The 17774-nt window shown below is 42.8% G+C and overlaps 1 protein-coding gene across 1 annotated transcript; it reads right to left on the bottom strand.

The window, feature by feature from the left end:
• Positions 1 to 771: 771 nt before the first annotated feature.
• On the bottom strand, positions 772 to 12502 carry AICDA (activation induced cytidine deaminase). The gene is made up of 5 exons (XM_088836749.1): positions 12368 to 12502; positions 6817 to 6964; positions 3382 to 3655; positions 2990 to 3105; positions 772 to 2177 (listed from the first exon to the last, which is right to left on the bottom strand). The coding sequence occupies exons 1-5, from the start codon at positions 12373 to 12375 to the stop codon at positions 2124 to 2126; spliced, it is 600 nt and encodes a 199-aa protein (XP_088692875.1). The 5' UTR covers positions 12376 to 12502; the 3' UTR covers positions 772 to 2123.
• Positions 12503 to 17774: the final 5272 nt, after the last annotated feature.

Genomic DNA, 17774 nt, shown 5'->3' with positions numbered 1-17774 from the left:
ACCACTGGACTGCCCATTCTGGATACTAGACTCTTATCAGATAATACCTGTAAATAATTTTTTCCCCAGTCTGTGAGTTTGAAACAGAGTTCCTCTGGTGAGTTTATGATTAACATCTCTATCTAAAACTTTGTTCCCCTTCTTGTCCCTCTCCCGTTCCCCTCAGGACTGAGTCCTATCAAAAGGAGGACTGAAAAGGACACGCCCAGGAAAGGCCCCTCTGTGTTCCCTGTTTCTTATTTGTAGAAAAAGTCTTTAGTATCTCAGGCCTTCCCTGAGTTCTGAAGAGCAGACTTACGCAGGTACGAATTAGAACTTTCTTAGATTTAGGTATTTGATAAACTTTGAATTAATTTGTGTGTGATCCACATTCAGTCTTCTGTCGATGGATATCCACTTGTCCCAGCATCATTTGCTGAAAATACTGTTCATTCTCTACTGAATGGTCCCGGCACCCTTGTCAGAACTCAGTTGAACATAGATGTGTGCATTTATTCTTGGACTCTGAAATCTATTCCATCATACGGACTTTGTGAGTTTAACTTTTTAAAAATCACCTTTGGAATTACTTTAGTTTGACCTTTTATCTCCAAAGCTCCAAAATTATCATTTATTCAGCTGACTGAGCCAGAATCAAATTTGTTGTGGGAAAAATTTACTAAAAAAATCAAGAAAATGATTACTAAGAAAATCAAGAAAAAAATCAAGAAAATCAACAATGTTAATACAATGTTAGACTATGTCACCATTATATGGTTTATTATTAGCATTTCTAAAGGTATAAATGTACAAGACATTACAAATCCATTTTAACAAATCAAAAAGGGAAATTATGATAAAAATGAGACACTGCATACCATAAACATATAATATGAATACATGAATAAGGATTTTTAATATTTAATTCTTTCACAAATTATGTACAATAAGGGTAAAACAATACAATTATGCATTCAAGTTTTTTTCTTTTTTTGCTTTCAACTTTTCCTGTAGATCTGTTTATCTGCATTGCAAGGGTTGCTAGGTAATAGATGTGTTATGGTTATTCTGAATATTTTTCTCACAGTCCATGATAGTTTTTAGGAACAAATAACGAGTTTGTGCTGTGGTGGATCATTCCATTTTAATGGATAAAACACTATTTCCTTGCAATGGTCTGTCATCCTTCTCTCTCAAATATTGTCTTCTGTCACAGTCCCTTATATTGTCACGTATATTGGAGAGAAGGGACCCATAAATGCAAAAAAAAGGGGAAAATATCTTGACTTGGTTGACTTTCCTGAGGTTCAGAGAGAATGGACTTTTTTTCTTTTCTCAACATTCAAGCAACTTCCTTCCAAGCGTTCACTAGTTACGTGGGAAATCTGTGGTTGCACAATTAAGATTCTAAAAGGATCTTTTTGCCAATTTGTCACCTGAGGTATCAATTCACTTCTAGCATGTCTTTTTCACAGCCCTCAAATTCATTTTAAGCTCCTTTATTATACAACATCCTAATGGCGATCGTGCATATTCCGTGCCAATAAAAAATTAGTATGTACAAACATTAAACTCAGGCTTCAGACAATTAAACACAGAACACATGCTTGGATATTAATGCTTTGAATAGACAGCTTAGGGTTGCAGTCACCCAGGTTCTCTCATTATGTTCTGTGGATCACAGGGTGGCAAGTTTGTTCACTTGAAAGGGAACCCCAAAGGAAAACAGTAGAAAAATCTATCTTTAGTACCGTTGAAAACACAGAACAAGAATCAAATAATAAAAAATACTGGTCATAAAACCTCTGATCCTCTCACCACGCTCCTCAGCATTAACCTCTTGCTTTCTCTCTGCTTAAAAGTCAAGAGTACTGACACTTAGGCGCTTCCAGGCCCTGCAGTTCTGCCGTTTCCCAGTAGGGGGCGATGTTACATTGAAAAACTGAACCAGCTTTTTGGCATTAACCCTGGTGGGTCTGTGTTCCTTCTCAAGACATTTTTTTTAAAAAAGTCCTCTATGAATACTTTTTTTCTAAACTCAAAGAAAGTGAGAGTTGAAGAACAGCAGAATTCTTCAAAGATAGTTCTTTTACCCACTATCTTCACAGATACTTCTTTGTATGTGACATTCATGAAGGTTGGTATCAAAGTCCCAAAGTACGAAATGCATCCCGCAAGTCATCAACCTCATAGAGTGGCTGTGGAGAAAGACAGTGGGTGACTTTGTAATTTTTGTGTTAATGTTTTCTTTTTAAAATTTATATCTTTTGGTTGCACCGCATTTTGGGAATCTTAGCTCCCCGACAAGGGGTTGAACCCACGTCCCCTGCCCCAGAAGCTTGGAGTCTTAACCACTGGACCACCAGGGACGTTCCCATTAATAGTTTTGAAGAAAAGAAGGGGAGAGGGAGAGGAAAGAAAGAGAGGAAGGAATTTTACCAGGAGTAAAATGGATTCTGAGGAGACTCTAAGTTAAAGATGTGAGTGAGGAAAGACCGGGGAGGGGTTTAGGGTGGGGAAGCGGGTAAGGGAAAGGAATCTTGCTATTGCTTGTGCTAAGTCATGTCTGACTCTTTGCGACCCCATGGACTATAGCCCACCAGGCTCCTCTGTCCGTGGGATTTCCCAGCAAGAATACAGGAGTGGGTTTCCATGCCCTCCTCTAGGAGCTCTTCCCATCCCAGGGATCGAACCTGCGTCTTTTTTGTCTTCTGGCTTGGCAGGCGTGTTCTTTACCACTAGCGCCACCTGGGAAACCCCAGGGGGCTAGTAGAGGGCTTTGAATTGTGAAACAGCATTAGAGCAAACTCAGTTGTCGGAGAAATCATAACAAAAACAGAGAAGAGAAAGTTTTCATCAGAGGAAAGCTAAGGGGAGAATGATAAACACGCACACAAACACACACGCAGAAACATGGGAAATATAAGAAAAGGAAATATAAGCAGTGCCAGGGAAAGATAACTTTGGAGAAAGAAAGAAAATGAGAAGCAAAGAAAGCCCCCTCACTTACCAAAAGGATGCGTCGAAGCTGTCTAGTCAGACGAACCGAATTTTCATGCAGTCCCTCCCAGGCTTTGAAAGTTCTTTCACGATTTTCCACAAAAGTATTCCAGCAATAAAAATAATCTATTTGAAAATTTAAAAAGGAGAGGGAAGGGGATGGGTCAGGGCTCAAAATAACGAGGAAAGAAAGAAAACCCTGCCACCCCCTCCCCCAAGTCTTGGATCCACCGGTTCTTTTCCTCCAATTCTCCGTGATAGCTTTCGGCCCCAGAGGCGAGTTAGCATTTTGGGGGCGAGTTAGAATTCTGCCCTCTCTCTCCCCTGTTTCTCACCCTGACTTTTCCCAATCTGAATGGCCAGTCCTGCTCTGCAGAGCCGGGCTGAAAGGTCCCCACGCACCTTTGAAGGTCATGATGGCGATCTGGACTCCAGCGCGGTGCAGCCGCCGCAGCCCCTCTGGCTCGGCCATGCGCTCCTTGTCGCAGAAGTAGAGGCGCGCCGTGAAGATCCGTAGGCTCAGGTTGGGGTACCCCCGCAGGAAGTCGGCCACGTGCCGCGCACAGTCGTAGCAGGGGCTCCACGACGTGAACCAGGTGACGCGGTAGCACCGCCCAGGGTCCAGATCCCAGTCGGAGATGTAGCGGAGGAAGAGCAACTCCACGTGGCATCCGGCCTGGGGAGAGAGCAGAGACTCAGCGGATGGTGACCGACCTTGACTGTCCTGCTGGTAGCTTCACCGTCATTATTAATTCGTGCCCCTCCCACCGGTCCGCCTTTTTGGGGTGTCTGTCTTCGGTTTTGTCCGAGGTTACAGAAAGGCTAAGCAGCTGTCCGAAAGACACAATGACGAGTGGTGATCCTAAACTCTGCACTTTTGGCCTTGGGAAGGGAAAAGGCTGCAGATTTTTTTGTGGAACAATGGAAGGATGGAATGAGTTGAGTGGGTCAAGTAGCATCACACTATCTCAGATTTAATTTTTGTTTGTGAAGTTGCTTTTCCTTCCTTGGAGAGGAAGGAATGTGGCTTGGAAGAGCTGTTGATGTAACCATTGTGAAAATACACCGGACTACCAAGTGGAGAATAAAAAGTTAGGGTTAGGAGATTCTGAGACTGACAAGTGGTTGTTGTAAAAGAGATAGTAGGCACCGGTTGTGGTTTAAGAACAATTAAGTACGGGGGTGCCTTGTTTTCTTGTGCTTGGCTATACTGGACTTTGCAGATACTCTGTGTTCTGAAGGTTTGTGGCAACCCTGCCTGGAGCAAGGCCACCCGCGTCTTTTTTCCAACAGCGTCCACTCACTTTGTGTCTCTGTGTCGTAGTTTGTGATTCTTGCAAATTTCAAAATTATTGTGGTTATCCATGGTCAGTGATCTTTGTTACCAGTATGACTCATTGAAGGCTTCCTGCTGCTGCTGCTGCTAAGTCGCTTCAGTCGTGTCTGACTCTGTGCGACCCCTTAGATGGCAGTCCACGAGGCTCCCCCATCCCTGGGGTTCTCCAGGCAAGAACACTGGAGTGGATTGCCATTTCCTTCTCCAATGCATAAAAGTGAAAGTGACGTCACTCAGTTGTGTCCAACTCTTAACGACCCCGTGGACTTCAGCCTACCAGGCTCCTCCATCCATGGGATTTTCCGGGTTATTGAAGGCTTAGATGATAGCAATTTTTAGCAGTAAGCTTTACAATTTACACTTTTTGTATTAGATAGAATTGTATTGCATACTTAAAAGAACTGTAGTATAGTGTAAACATATAACTTTTGTATGCACTAGGGCTTCCTTGGTGGCTCAGATGGTAAAGAATCTGCCTGCAATGGGGGAGATCCAGGCTTGATCCCTGGATGGGGAAGATCCCCTGGAGAAGGCATGGCAACCCACTCCAGTATTCTTGCCTGGAGGATTCCATGGACTAGAGGAGCCTGGCGGGCTACAGTCCATGGGGTCACAAAGGGTCAGACAGGACTGAAAAACTAGCCCTTTCAGGAAGTCCCCAAAGTTGACTCACTTTATTGCAGTATGCTTTATTGCCACGTTCTGGAATCAAACCTACAAAATCTCCAAGGTGTGCCTATAATGAGTTTGCTCTTTGTGTGATCCCCCGCGATTGTAATAGTAATCACCATAGTGAGATATAGCAAATCCACTTCATATTGCAGAAAAGTCATTGCTCCCAGAATCTGAAGACCTAGGTTCCATAAGTCACCCAACTCTTAGATCTTCTGATTCCTCTTAAGTAAAATGGAGTTTTGTTGTGAAGACTCAGGGAGAGAGAAGGAAAGGAACACAAAAGCTTTCTATGTTTAGAATGTGTCTTATGAACAAATAGGGAAAAGATTAGAAGCTAAAACAGTTGCAGTGAGATAATGAACACAATACAAATAGAGGCCAAGAAAAGTGGAATGTGTCAGTGTCATTCTATCCAGGGATTCGTCCTGCGTTTCCACCAGACCACATGTCAACTGCATGTTATGTAAACTTTTCTGGATTTTGGTGAAGAAGTCTCTTGAAAATGTAATTCTCTGATCTTCTAGGTTTTTTTTTTTTTTTAATGCTAGGTATGTTATTGCTCAGTTGGTAAAGAATCTGCCTGCAATGCAGGAGACCTGGGTTCAATCCCTGGGTTGGGAAGATTCCCTGGAAAAGGAAATGGCAAGTATTCTTGTCCACTCCAGTATTCTTGCCTGGAGAATCCTATGGACAGAGGAGCCTGGCGGGCTACAGTCCATGGGGTCCCAAGAGTCGGACACGACTGAGCGACTAAACCACCCCTGCTGCCATATTACTGAGAAGCAGTTTTTATTATTTATCTATTTATGGCTTGTTGCAGAACATGAGCTCTAGGGTGCGAGGGTTCAGTAGTTGCAGCTTGAAAGCTCAGTAGTTGTGGCACGTGGGCTTAGCTGCTCCAGGGCATGTGAAATCTTTCTGCACCAGGGATCAAACCTGTGTCCCCTCACTGGCAGGCAGATTCTTTTATCCACTGTGCCACCAGGGAAATCCTGATCTTCTAGTTTGAAGTCACGGCTTCCCTGAATTTTCTGAGGGTCACTATGATGAGACTCCAATACTTTGGCCACCTCATGCGACGAGATGACTCACTGGAAAAGAGTCTGATGCTGGGAGGGATTGGGGGTGGGAGGAGATGGGGACGACAGAGAATGAGATGGCTGGATGGCATCACCGACTCGATGGACATGAGTTTGAGTGAACTCCGGGAGTTGGTGATGGACAGGGAGGCCTGGCGTGCTGTGTTTCATGGGGTCGCAAAGAGTCGGACACGACTGAGCGACTGAACTGAACTGAACTGAACTAGGATGAATGTACTTACTGGCTTATGATCTAGGTGAGCAGGAAGGAATAGAAATCATTTGAAAGACAGAACTGAATCATTAATTTTTCCTAATTCTTCTTCCTTCATTTTTAAAAATTCCAAAGCCACAATTTGTTTTTCCACATTTACAGTTCAGCTTGAATGGGCTGATTAAATCCCCCCAAATAAAAAGGCTGTTTCTTTGGGTTTCCCTCTTAGTCTGAAAGGCAATTTGTATGCTGGGGAAAGGAGAGGAAGGTTTGGGGCAGTGATTCTTAGCACTGAAACAAGGTGTGGCCTTGATGTGCCCAGCAGGATTGGGGAGGATTTTAAATGATCGCCTTTGGGACCTGTCTATTGTGGGTGCAGGGACATAGAAAAAAGAAAAGACATCTCAGAAATCTAATGGAGACAAATGAACCAGGCTGAGTAGCCCCATCAGCAGGTGGCTGTAAACGTGCCCTCAGTGTAGCTGCTTGGGAAGCAGGCATTAATTAATTAATAGCAAGATATTAATTAATACCTTGTTTCGAAGGTGCCCGAAGTCCAGTGAGAAGGAGGTGGGACTGTCCCGCCGCTTTACCACATAGCACAAGTAGGTCTCATGGCGGCCTTTAGCCCAGCGCACGTTTTTGAACTGGTACAGAAACTGTCTCTGCTTCATCAAGAGGCTGTGGGTGAGAGAGGACGGAGGAAATGAAGTTTTCTTGGCTTTCCATCAGCTTTAAAAAAAGTCTGTAATACTTGGGCCAAACCAGAGGAGACACTCTTGCTTCCTTATGCTGGATGCCTAAGACTTCTGAACTTCAGATCCACTACAAACCCCTTTTCATGCTTGTATTTAAGACCAGTTGAGACAGCAAGAACCCCAAAGCCATCCACGCTCACAGGACAGGCTCCTCCCATGGCTGCCTTCTAGATGCTGATAACTTGGAATTACAAACGTCTTTCCCAGTTTCATCTTTTCAGGCTTTCTCTCCAGTATTACTCATGTCTGACTCTTTGCTACGCCACGGACTATAGCCTGCCAGACTTCTCTGTCCATGGGACTCCAGGTAAGAATACTGGAGTGGGTTGCCATTCTCTTCCTGACCCAGGGATCGAACTCCTGTATTTCCTGCATTGGCAGGTGGATTCTTCACCACTGAGCCACCAGGGAAACCCCAACCTCTACCTATATGTCCAACATAGATCTCAAATTCTAAGTGGTCAAAACAATATTCCCAAATTGCCCTATCCTGACCTCCCTCTCCTATCCTACCAATTTTCCCTCCCAAGTATACAGTCTAAAAGCTTGGAATCATTTTTTATTCTCCTTCACTCCTCATATTTAATTAATTAATCATCTAAATTTATGGAGTCAAGCTTTCCAATATTTCTGGGAGTGTTCCTGCTCTGTTCTCTCGGTTCTCTGCTTCAATCCAAGTCCTAATCTTTCCTTTTATCACGTTGTCCTGATCTCTTAACTGATCTCCCTGCCTGTAGTCCCTTCAAAATAACAGATTCCACCAGGTGCCCTAGAGATCTCAGAAAATCTAGAATAGACTCCAAACGTGTAAATTGTGGTAAAGCTTTTCCAGTTGGACACATCTACGTTTCTAGCCTTGGTTCCTAGTATTTTCCTCTTTTCCCCCATCATTTCACTCCCTTTCCCACCCCTGCAGCAGGCCCCCCAGCACTAGTCTCCAGTTTTCTTTCCAGCCATCTTGCTGGTGTACATCTCCTGACTGAATCCTTTCTTGCCCTTTTTACCCCCAATGTGCAAAACCTACCCCTCCTTCAAAGCCTGACATCATTTCAGCTTTTCCAGGAAGACCTCTCTCAACTGTCACTATCCCCTCTTTCTAGGCAAAATTGAACATTAACAGCAATAAAAAAAAAACCCTCCTGAAGTTTCCTGCTGTTCTCCACTCATCCCTATCAAAGCATTCAACCTCTGTTATCAACCGATTGCTACATCTGTCCCCCTCAGATGTAGAATGCAGATTAGAATTTCTGTGCTTTGAGTCAGGAAGTGACACTTTTTGAGTCATATGTTAAAAGTGTGAAAGGTGTTTGACCATTCTCAACTTGAATATTACAAAACAGTAGAAAGTGAAAAAATTTTAAATGTTAAAGAGTTAAAGTTTAAAATACCAGTATATCTAGTGATAATTAGACATGGGGATTCCCTGGTGCCTCAGATGGTAAAGAACCTGCCTGTACTGTGGGACACCCTGGTTCGATCCCTGGGTTGGGAAGAGCCCCTGGAGAAGGGAATGGCAACCCCCTTTTCTTGCCTGGAAAATCCCATGGACAGAGGAGCCTGGTGGGCTACAGTCCATAGGGTCGCAGAGAGCTGGTCACATGACTGAGTGACTAATACTACTTTTTACTAATTAGACATACTATCTAGTGATAATTTGGAGAAGGAAATGGCAACCCACTCCAGTGTTCTTGCCTGGAGAATCCCAGGGAAGGGGGAGCCTGGTGGGCTTCCATCTATGGGGTCACACAGAGTCGGACACGACTGAAGTGACTTAGCAGCATCTAGTGATAATTACTGTTAACGTACTTACATTTTTCCTTCTAGTCTTTTTATGGGTATATATTTACAAGATTTGAGTTAGGCTGATCTCATGTATAAATTTACAGTATAATCTAAATATTTTTCCATGTTCTTCACACACCGGGGATGGGGGTCAGGGACAGACTGCTTTTTGTTTCCCGGCACAGTGTCTTGCATGTTTTAAGCACTAAATTGAGTTGAATTTGTAGAAATAACTCTCTGCCAACACAAGTTCCTTTGTGGTTGTGAACATAGCACAAGCTGTACAGTGTGTGTGTGTTAGTCGCTTAGCTTAGTCTGACACTTTGTGACCCCATGAACTGTAGCCCGATGTGGTTGATAACCAAAGCATCAGTAGTTATGTCCCTGGTTTTTAATGCTTGTTCTTTATCTACCTGTGGAGATAATGCTGCCACCTAGTGGCATTGAGCAGAAGTGCAGACAACATGTCTAATGATCTAGGCAGTAATTTGAATACGGTTTGCCGGCAAGAGAATTGAAACTTATTTCAATTTTTTTTTTTTTTTTACATGGAGGTTTCCAGGTGGTACCGTGTAGAATCTCCCAGCCAATGCAGGAGGATCGGGTTTGATCCCTGGGTTGGGAAAATCCCCTGGAGAAGGAAATGGCAACCCACTCCAGTATTCTTGCCTGGGAAATCCCATGGACAAAGGAGCCTGATGGGCTACTGTCCATAGCGTTGCAAAGAGTCAGGCATGAGTGAGCGACTGAGCACACACACACACATAATTTACATACTTCACCCATTTAAAATTCACAATTCTGTGAATATCGGCAGATGTAAACACGTAAAACTGCTACAACTATCAGGGTACAGAATATTTTCAGGGTACTCCCCCCAAGTTTTCCCATCCATCTCTTCAGTCAGTTCTTTCTCCCCCTCCCAGGCAACCGCTAATCTGTAACTATAAATTATGGTTTATTTTCTAGAATTTTATTTTAAGTAGACGTTATCACCTCATTTGTGGCTGACTTCTTTTACTAAGTATATTATGACGTTCACATTCATCCACGGTGGTGCGTGTTTCAGTAGAGTCTGTTCTTTTGTCCTGCAAAGCAATATTCCATTGCTTCGATACAGCACATTTCATATGTTCACTCACCCGTTGATGGACATTTGGATTGTTTCCATTTGAGGGTTATTGTGAATAAAGCTTCTGCACCTACCTTTGTATGGACATGTTGATTACTGATACTTTGATAGTGAAATACATGACACTGACCCAGAAGTCAACTTCCCAAGTGTCACCCTTGTAAATCGGTAAGCATGGGCCAGAGATTTTTAAAGGAGTTGTAATTTGAATGTTTTTCTCACACACATGAAGCTTATTGGAAATCTTTTTTGGGGGGTGGTGTGGGGGGTGGGGCGCTGTGCCCCAGGACATGTGAGATCTTAATTCCCCAACCAGGGATCAAACCCATGCCTCCTACAATGGAAGCATGGTGTCTTAACCACTGGATTACCAGGGAAGTCCCTGGAATCTCCACTTTAAATCCTGAGGCAAAGAATTAGATGTGTCACCAGTGTATACATTACATATATGAAACCATATACAAATTAGTCAATCAAATTTTTATAATTAAAAATTCACATTTGACAGGAATCCAAAATGAATGTTAACAAAGATCTAATAATCACTGGCTTTATTCTAAAGTGATAATAATTTACTACGGGAAAACCACCACAGCACTACCTCTGTTACTATTACTATTGTTAACTAATTAACATAACCACCCTCAGCATATTACATAAACTGAATACATAATAGATGCGTAATAAATACTGGAGAGGAAGAAAAAAAATTCTCTCCTTTGGGCCCAGTTTTAAATAGATTAAGCATCATCTCTTACCAATAAATTCGTTTTGCATTTAACCTGTTCCCCTGGGCTGTGTGGATGAGAAGTGGGGGAGGGGATACAGTATCATGCATTGCAGGTGGTATTGGCAGGGGGTTCCCGTAGGAGGAAAAAGTGTCCTGGGAGAATAAGGAAGGATAGGACACAGATTAAGGAATTCAAATGGCCTTCCACCCCCACAAGAAAATACAATTTCCATCAGAAGTTACCGGTCACAGTGAATTGAATTGCATGCCTGTGACCTTGTTAAGTATCTTTCATTGTAGCTGGGGGCCTAGTTCCAGCACCCTGTGCTCTGGTTTTTCTCTCTCTCTCTAAGAAATATCTATTTATTTGGCTGCACTGGGTCTTAGTTGTCGCGTGTGGGATCTAGTTCCCCCACCAGGCATTGAACCCAGGCTCCCTGCATTGGGAGTGTGGCGTCTCAGCCACTGACACACCAGGGAAGTCTTCTTTGGTTTCTCTTAAGGAGGCAGAGGACTCCGTAGAGGCTGCCTGTAAGGCCCACAGGTTGACAGCTGTGCCAGACAGCTGTGTGCCCTGAGGCGGAACCTGGCTGCATCCCCAGCAATGCAAACCAGAGACAGATGGGTTAAAAGTGATCGTGACTGAGTCATCCTCTCCTGCCGTGTGCCATCAGTGCTGTGCTCTGCAGACAGTATTTTCCTTAATGAAAATCACGTATTTCCCTTTTTCTCCTGTTGAATTTCATCCTCTCTCCTTCTTTGACTTTCTCTGAATTTCAACTCTGATTTTACTGTTGCTTTGCATTTCATTATTTACAAGTATCTCCATTGAGCCTTTTTCCTCTCATACCACAGATTAGTTTTCAAAATCTCACTGTAAACTGAGCTGACGACTGATATTTTGCCCCCGGATTCTATCTACGTTGAGATTGAAGTATATGGATTAGGTATAAATTTGCATACATTTGCAATAGAAATAGATTCAGTTCTATGATAATAACATAATTGTCATAAACTTCATGTGAAGACATGAACATTTTACAGAGTATGCATTAAAGAAGTAAGGTAAGTCATGTCTGAAGAAATGGAAAGACTAGGTAAAGAGTCAAAATGCCATTAACTGCCTCTTTGGCCTAGAATATTAAAGAAATTTTTTCGATTGAATTTATCTCCTTGTCACCGACATAGCCAAGTGACTGACCTTCAAGCAAATACTTTTGAATACTGGCATTTAGAAAATAATTTCTTGACTATGTAATTACTCAGTAAAGTCTCTGTAGTCAAGTTTCTCTTCAAGGGGTTCTATAGTTGAATGTTTACAGAATTATTACCATTACCACTACTGTTTTTAGTACAGTATTGCCATGACCTTTTCATGATTTGAGTCTCTTAACATTTGCCTGATTAATATTACTACCATAAACTATCCTAACTGCAAGGACGAGTCAATGCATGGTGCATGAAAGTTCTTTCAAGTATGGAGAGAGAGAGAAAGAATTGGGCGGAAAGCATGTAAGATCTGAACAGAAGATGAGACAGATCCAGAAAAATAAATGTGCATCCTGACCAGGCAGATCCTGTGAGTCAGTGTTAGGGGAGAAAGGGAAAGTTTACGCATCTTATTACTCAGATTTGCTCTGAGAGGTAGGCCAGGGCAACCACCCACAAGCAGACTGCTTTACCTGTCCATGGTGGAATCCAGCTTGTCTCTCTTGGCTCCCTGAAGATCTTAGGAAGAAAAGCTTGCCTCCAGCACTTCTGCTGCACTGGCTGACAGTGCACCGGTCTCACACATTCAAATTTGAACTCAGCCCTTTAGGCTCCTCCCCCCAACAGCATCACCACCAACAGGTACCCCATACCCCAGCAGCCTTCCTCCTGTTTGGGTCCACTGGAGATGGGTGGGGTTTTCATAGGCAAAAAATCACAGAGAGAAAATGACTGAGGGCCACTCTGCCTAATGTATAGGTTCCTTTAGTTCTGCTTCTTTAAAAATGCAGTCCACCCTCCACAGGTAGTAAAGATCAGGAGACAGGAGAGTAGACAGTTTGTATATTGTAATCCTGGTAAAAAATGATATCTTTATTCATTTACTTATTTCTTGGCTGTGCCTCAGGGCTTGTGAGAATCTTAGTTTTCTGACCAGGGATTGAATCGAGGCCTGTGAAAGCACCAAGTCCTAACCACTGGATTGCCAGGAAACTCCTCAAAATGGTATCTTTAATTTTTAAAACATAATAATAACAATGAATTTAAAAGCATCATGTGTTCGATCAGCCAAAAGCATCTATTCCTCACTTAATTACACAATAGCTCTGTGTCTCAATAAAGACCGACAGTAACTGTTCCTGCTTGGTTGCTGGCCAAGTACACTCAGGACTTCGGACGGAGGTTTTTGCCTCCCAAACCACTGATTTTTTTTTCTTTGATTGCTTTACAAGAATTGCTCGAAGACTAGATGATTACACCAAAGGATAATTTTTGCATAAGCTCATCTTTTCCACGGAAGCCATATATTAATTTGAAGTCAGAAGCAGCAGCATCTCAAACAACAAAAATCTTATTTCATCACACAGAATCAGCCTCTAAGTGACTGCACTGAACTTGGAAAACAGGTTGGGCTTTTCAAATAAGAGGCTTTAAGTTCCCTCCTCATACAAGCTGGTCTAATAAAGATTTTTACTTCTCCCTCCTGCGTTCATGTGCATTCCATCTATTCTTTCAATAGATATTCAATACCCACTAGGTGATAGAAACTGTGGCAGGTGCTGGTGTTACAATAGTGAGCCAAGCAGCCAGGGTTCTTGCTCTGTTTCTGCTTCAAGGCTTTAAAAAATCATCTCTGTGTTAATGATCCACCCCCCTGCCCCAGTCTGTAGTTCTAGCCTGGAACTCTCCCTTGAACTCAAGGCAAGTATGTCCATCTTCCACCTCAGCATCTCCCTCTGGATGTCTGGGCATTTCAAACATGGCTAAAACCGAGCGCCTGTAAAACGTTCTCTCTCCCAACGTATAATCCGGTCCTCTTACCTCTTTGTCTCAGAGGCATTCAGAGCCATCCTGGCCATCTTCTTCCTTTTTGACTGCATGGCATGCAGGATCTTAACTCCCTTACCAAGAACTGAGCCCATGCCCTTGCATTAGAAGTGTGGAGTCTTAACCGCTGGGCCGCCCGAGAGGTCCTATTTTTGAAATATTTGCGATCATGTCACTCTGCTGTCAACTCTCCCTGACCCCTCCTTTTCTCAGTAAGAAGTCAACATCTTTACAAATGGCTTCCCAGACCCTCTGCCCGGCCCTCTGCCCCTGCCTTACCGCTCTCCTTGCTCTGCACAAGGAACACACAGGCCTCAGCCTCTGCACTTGCTTGTCCCTGTGTCTGGAATAAACTTCCCTTGTACTATTACTACTGCTTGATCCTTTGTCTTTACTCAGATACTCCTTGTATCGAGTTGAGACTTTCTTGTCTCATATCTAAAATTTCCACTATATCCTGTCACCCTGACCTTTCTATTTCCTCTTCCTTAACGTATATTTTTCTTTAGCACTTATAACTTCAAATACGAAATTGTCTATGTTCACTGAGTCTTAGATCCATGAGAGGTTCGTTCCTCTGCAGGGATTCTGCTGGTGGTCCAGTGGTTAGCGGGCTTCCCAGGTGGTACTAGTGATAAAGAACCCTCCTGCTTATGCTGGAGATATAAGAGATGTGGGTTCAATGCCTGAGTGGGGAAGATCCCCTGGAGAAGGGCATGGCAACCCCCTCCAGTATTCTTGTCTGGAGAATCTCATGGACAGAGGTGCCTGGCGGGCTACACTCCATAGGGTTGCAAAGAGTTGGACACCACTGAGAGACTTATCACGCATGTACACCAGTGATTAGCACTCCATGCTTTCACTGCCAAGCTCGCCGGTTCAATTTTGGTTTAGTCTCCTCTAGTTGAGCGAATTAAGATTCCACAGGCAGTGTGGCACGATCCCCCAAAATAGAAAAAAAAAATTTCCCCTGCAGAGGCCAAGGTGGGATCATCCAAGGGCGTGTAAAATCTGATCCTTTTGTTTCCTCAGATATGAGTGCCATCTTTACTGTATTATCAACCGATTGTTAGAGAGTGACATGCACACATGTCCTTCCAAAGGAAGTTTAAATATTAATTCTCAGAGATGGTAATATCACAAAATTTGAAAATTAGAAAAAAATTTCCCAGCTTACCCCAGTGGGAAGCTCAATTCCTGATACCTATGGTGGGAACTTGACACGATCTGGCAATACTGTATGAGCTCCTTTTGTATATTCTCTCTCTTCAAATTACGCCCTTTTGTTCCAGCCAGAAATAGGAAAACAGGCTGGCTGCTGATGCACCTGCTTTGTTTTTGTTTAGTTTTGGTTTGGTTTCTGGGATTCTAACTTTATTCCCCCTTTGGCTGCACTGCAGATCATGTGAAATCTTAGTTCCCTGACCAGGGATCGGACCTGTACCTTCTGCAGTGGAAACGTGGTGTCTTAATCACTGGAGCCCAGGGAAGTCCCTCTAACTACTAAAAAGCACACTTCAGTGGTATTAACTACATTCACAATGTGCAGCCATCAAAAACCTTTTTCATGATCCCCCCAAAAACCCATAGTCATTAAACAATAACTCACCATTCCCCCTGGCTGTCTCTGGTAATCTTCTATGGATATGACTACTGTAGACACTCGTAAGTGGAAACATACAATCTTTGTCCTTTGGTGTCTGCCTTATTTCACTTTTCATAATGTTTTCAAGATTGATCCATGTTAGAGCATGCATCAAAATTTCATTCCTTTTTGTGATCTGCTCACGCAATGCTATCATGCTGGTAAAATCAACCTTGCAGATCTTTGTCAGATTGACCATATCAGTTTAGAAATCTTCATCAGAGCTGCAGAGAAGACTCTTCCGCCCCGTATTGATTGTGTCGTGAGAATTGGGTTTGGCTGTGTATGTCAGACAGACTCAATAAATTGCTTGTGCCAGATACAATTTCTCTTCCACATAAAAATGTAGACAGTTGGTCTAGCAAGTAATTAAATCTAAATCTAACTGAAGCGTGGATTTTGGAGCTCTTTGTTTTGTTGAAAGAGTCTCTGGCGGCCATTTTTCGCCAGAATGTTTCCCCACCTCTCAGTTCAATAATGGGACATGAGTCTCAGCCAAGCAGCAAAGAGAAATAAAACACTGTGTTTTGGGAAGCATACAAGACCAGGCGTTGTGGGAAAGAACAGAGAAAGATGGCAATCATGGTGGTCCTCTGATTATTACATGGCCTTTCACTGCCATGGACCAGAGTTCCACCCCTGGTCAGGGAAATAAGATCCCACAAGCCACCAGTTGTGGCAAAACAATAAATATAAAATTAAAAAAATGGGAATTCCCTGTTGGTTCAGTGCTTAAGACTCCATTCTCCCAATTCAGGGGGCATAGGTTCGATCCCTGGTCAGGGAACTAGACATGCGTCATGGCTTGGCCAAAATAAGAAAGAAAAAAAAAGGTGGTAGTCAAGTCCATTCCTCCAGAAGCAAAGTTATCTGTTCAATTCAGATAATTCTGTCCGGCTCTTTGCAACCCCACAAACTGCAGCATGCCAGGCCTCCCTGTCCATCACCAACTTCCAGAGTTTACTCAAGCTCATGTCCATTGAGTGTGTGATGCTATCCAACCGTCTCATCCTCTGTCGTCCCCTTCTCCTCCCACCTTCAATCATTCCCAGCATCAGGGTCTTTTCCAGTTAGTCAGTTCTTCCCATCAGGTGGCTAAAGTATTGGCGTTTCGGCTTCAACATCAGTCAGTTCTTCTGCCTTTTCTAAAACCAGCTTGAACATCTGGAAGTTCACGGTTAACGTACTATTGAAGACTGGCTTGGAGAATTTTGAGCATTACTTTACTAGCTTGTGAGATGAGTGCAATTGTGCAGTAGTCTGAGCATTCTTTGGCATTGTGTTTCTTTAGGATTGGAATGAAAACTGACCTTTTCCAGTCCTGTGGCCACTGCTGAGTTTTCCAAATTTGCTGGCATATTGAGTGCAGCACTTTCACAGCATTATCTTTCAGGATTTGAAATAGCGCAACTGGAATTCCATCACCTCCACTAGAATTATCTGTGGATATTTATTTAATTCTATTTCATAAATTAGATTTGATAGTGTTGATGACTGAGCAACTGAACAACAAAAACATCAAAGCATTGGCATGAAGTCGCTCAGTCGTGTCTGACTCTTTACGACCCCATGGACCGTAGCCCACCAGGATCTTTGGTCCACGGGATTTTCCAGGCATGAATACTGGAGTGGGTTGCCATTTCCTTCTCCAGGGGATCTTCCCAACCCAGGGATTGAACCCGGGTCTCTTGCACTGTAGGCAGACGCTTTACCGTCTGAGCTACCAGGGAAGCCCTAAAAAGCATTGGTATAATCTAATAATGTTACAATTCAATGTACATTCTTATATACTGTCTCTTGTTTTGAAAACCTTACTTTTCAGTGTAGAGATTGCATAAGGAAGATTCTCTCCAACATACACAAATGGTTTAGATATTCAACACTTGAAAATGAAAGTTGTGGGGGAGGAAAAAAAATCTATTGTGTTTGTTTTAATGTTTTACCCCTTTGGAGATAATTCAAAAAGTGCTTTTATAAGTAATTTATAAACAGTATCTTTGAAAACTGAAATTCATTCATTTAATACTTATTGAAGGTTTATTATGAGAAAGCGTAAGGCTGAGCTTTGAAGGGGAACAATGATGCATATTATAGTTCAAGAAATTTATCTTTCAATTTTTAAAATAGGTGATCTTAAATGACAATATAAAAGAATTAAATGTCAATAAAAGACTTGAAATATTTTTGAGAGAATCATTGCATCTCAAAGTTGAAGGGACGACCGCCTTGTGCTTCTCAAAATTGGATACGCATATCTTCATTAGATATGCATATCTTCACGCCTAAATATGAGTACATGGCAATATAGGGCTTCTTTGGTGACTCAGTGGTAAAGAATCTACCTGCCAATGCAGGAGACACAGATTCGATTCCTGGGTCAGAAAGATCCCCTGGAGGAGGGCACGGTA

This window comes from Moschus berezovskii, chromosome 6, assembly GCF_049115385.1.
Source record: "Moschus berezovskii isolate FMDL1 chromosome 6, NW_MosBer_1.0, whole genome shotgun sequence".
NCBI lineage: Eukaryota > Metazoa > Chordata > Mammalia > Artiodactyla > Moschidae > Moschus > Moschus berezovskii.
This window is presented reverse-complemented; position numbering and strand designations above follow the sequence as displayed.

Coding starts and splice junctions, on each gene's coding strand:
- AICDA (XM_088836749.1), bottom strand. Junction 3,656..6,816: donor TCGGGCACCTTCGAAACAAG/GTATTAATTAAT, acceptor CTCTCTCCCCAG/GCCGGATGCCACGTGGAGTT. Junction 3,106..3,381: donor CGCCATCATGACCTTCAAAG/GTGCGTGGGGAC, acceptor ATTTTCAAATAG/ATTATTTTTATTGCTGGAAT.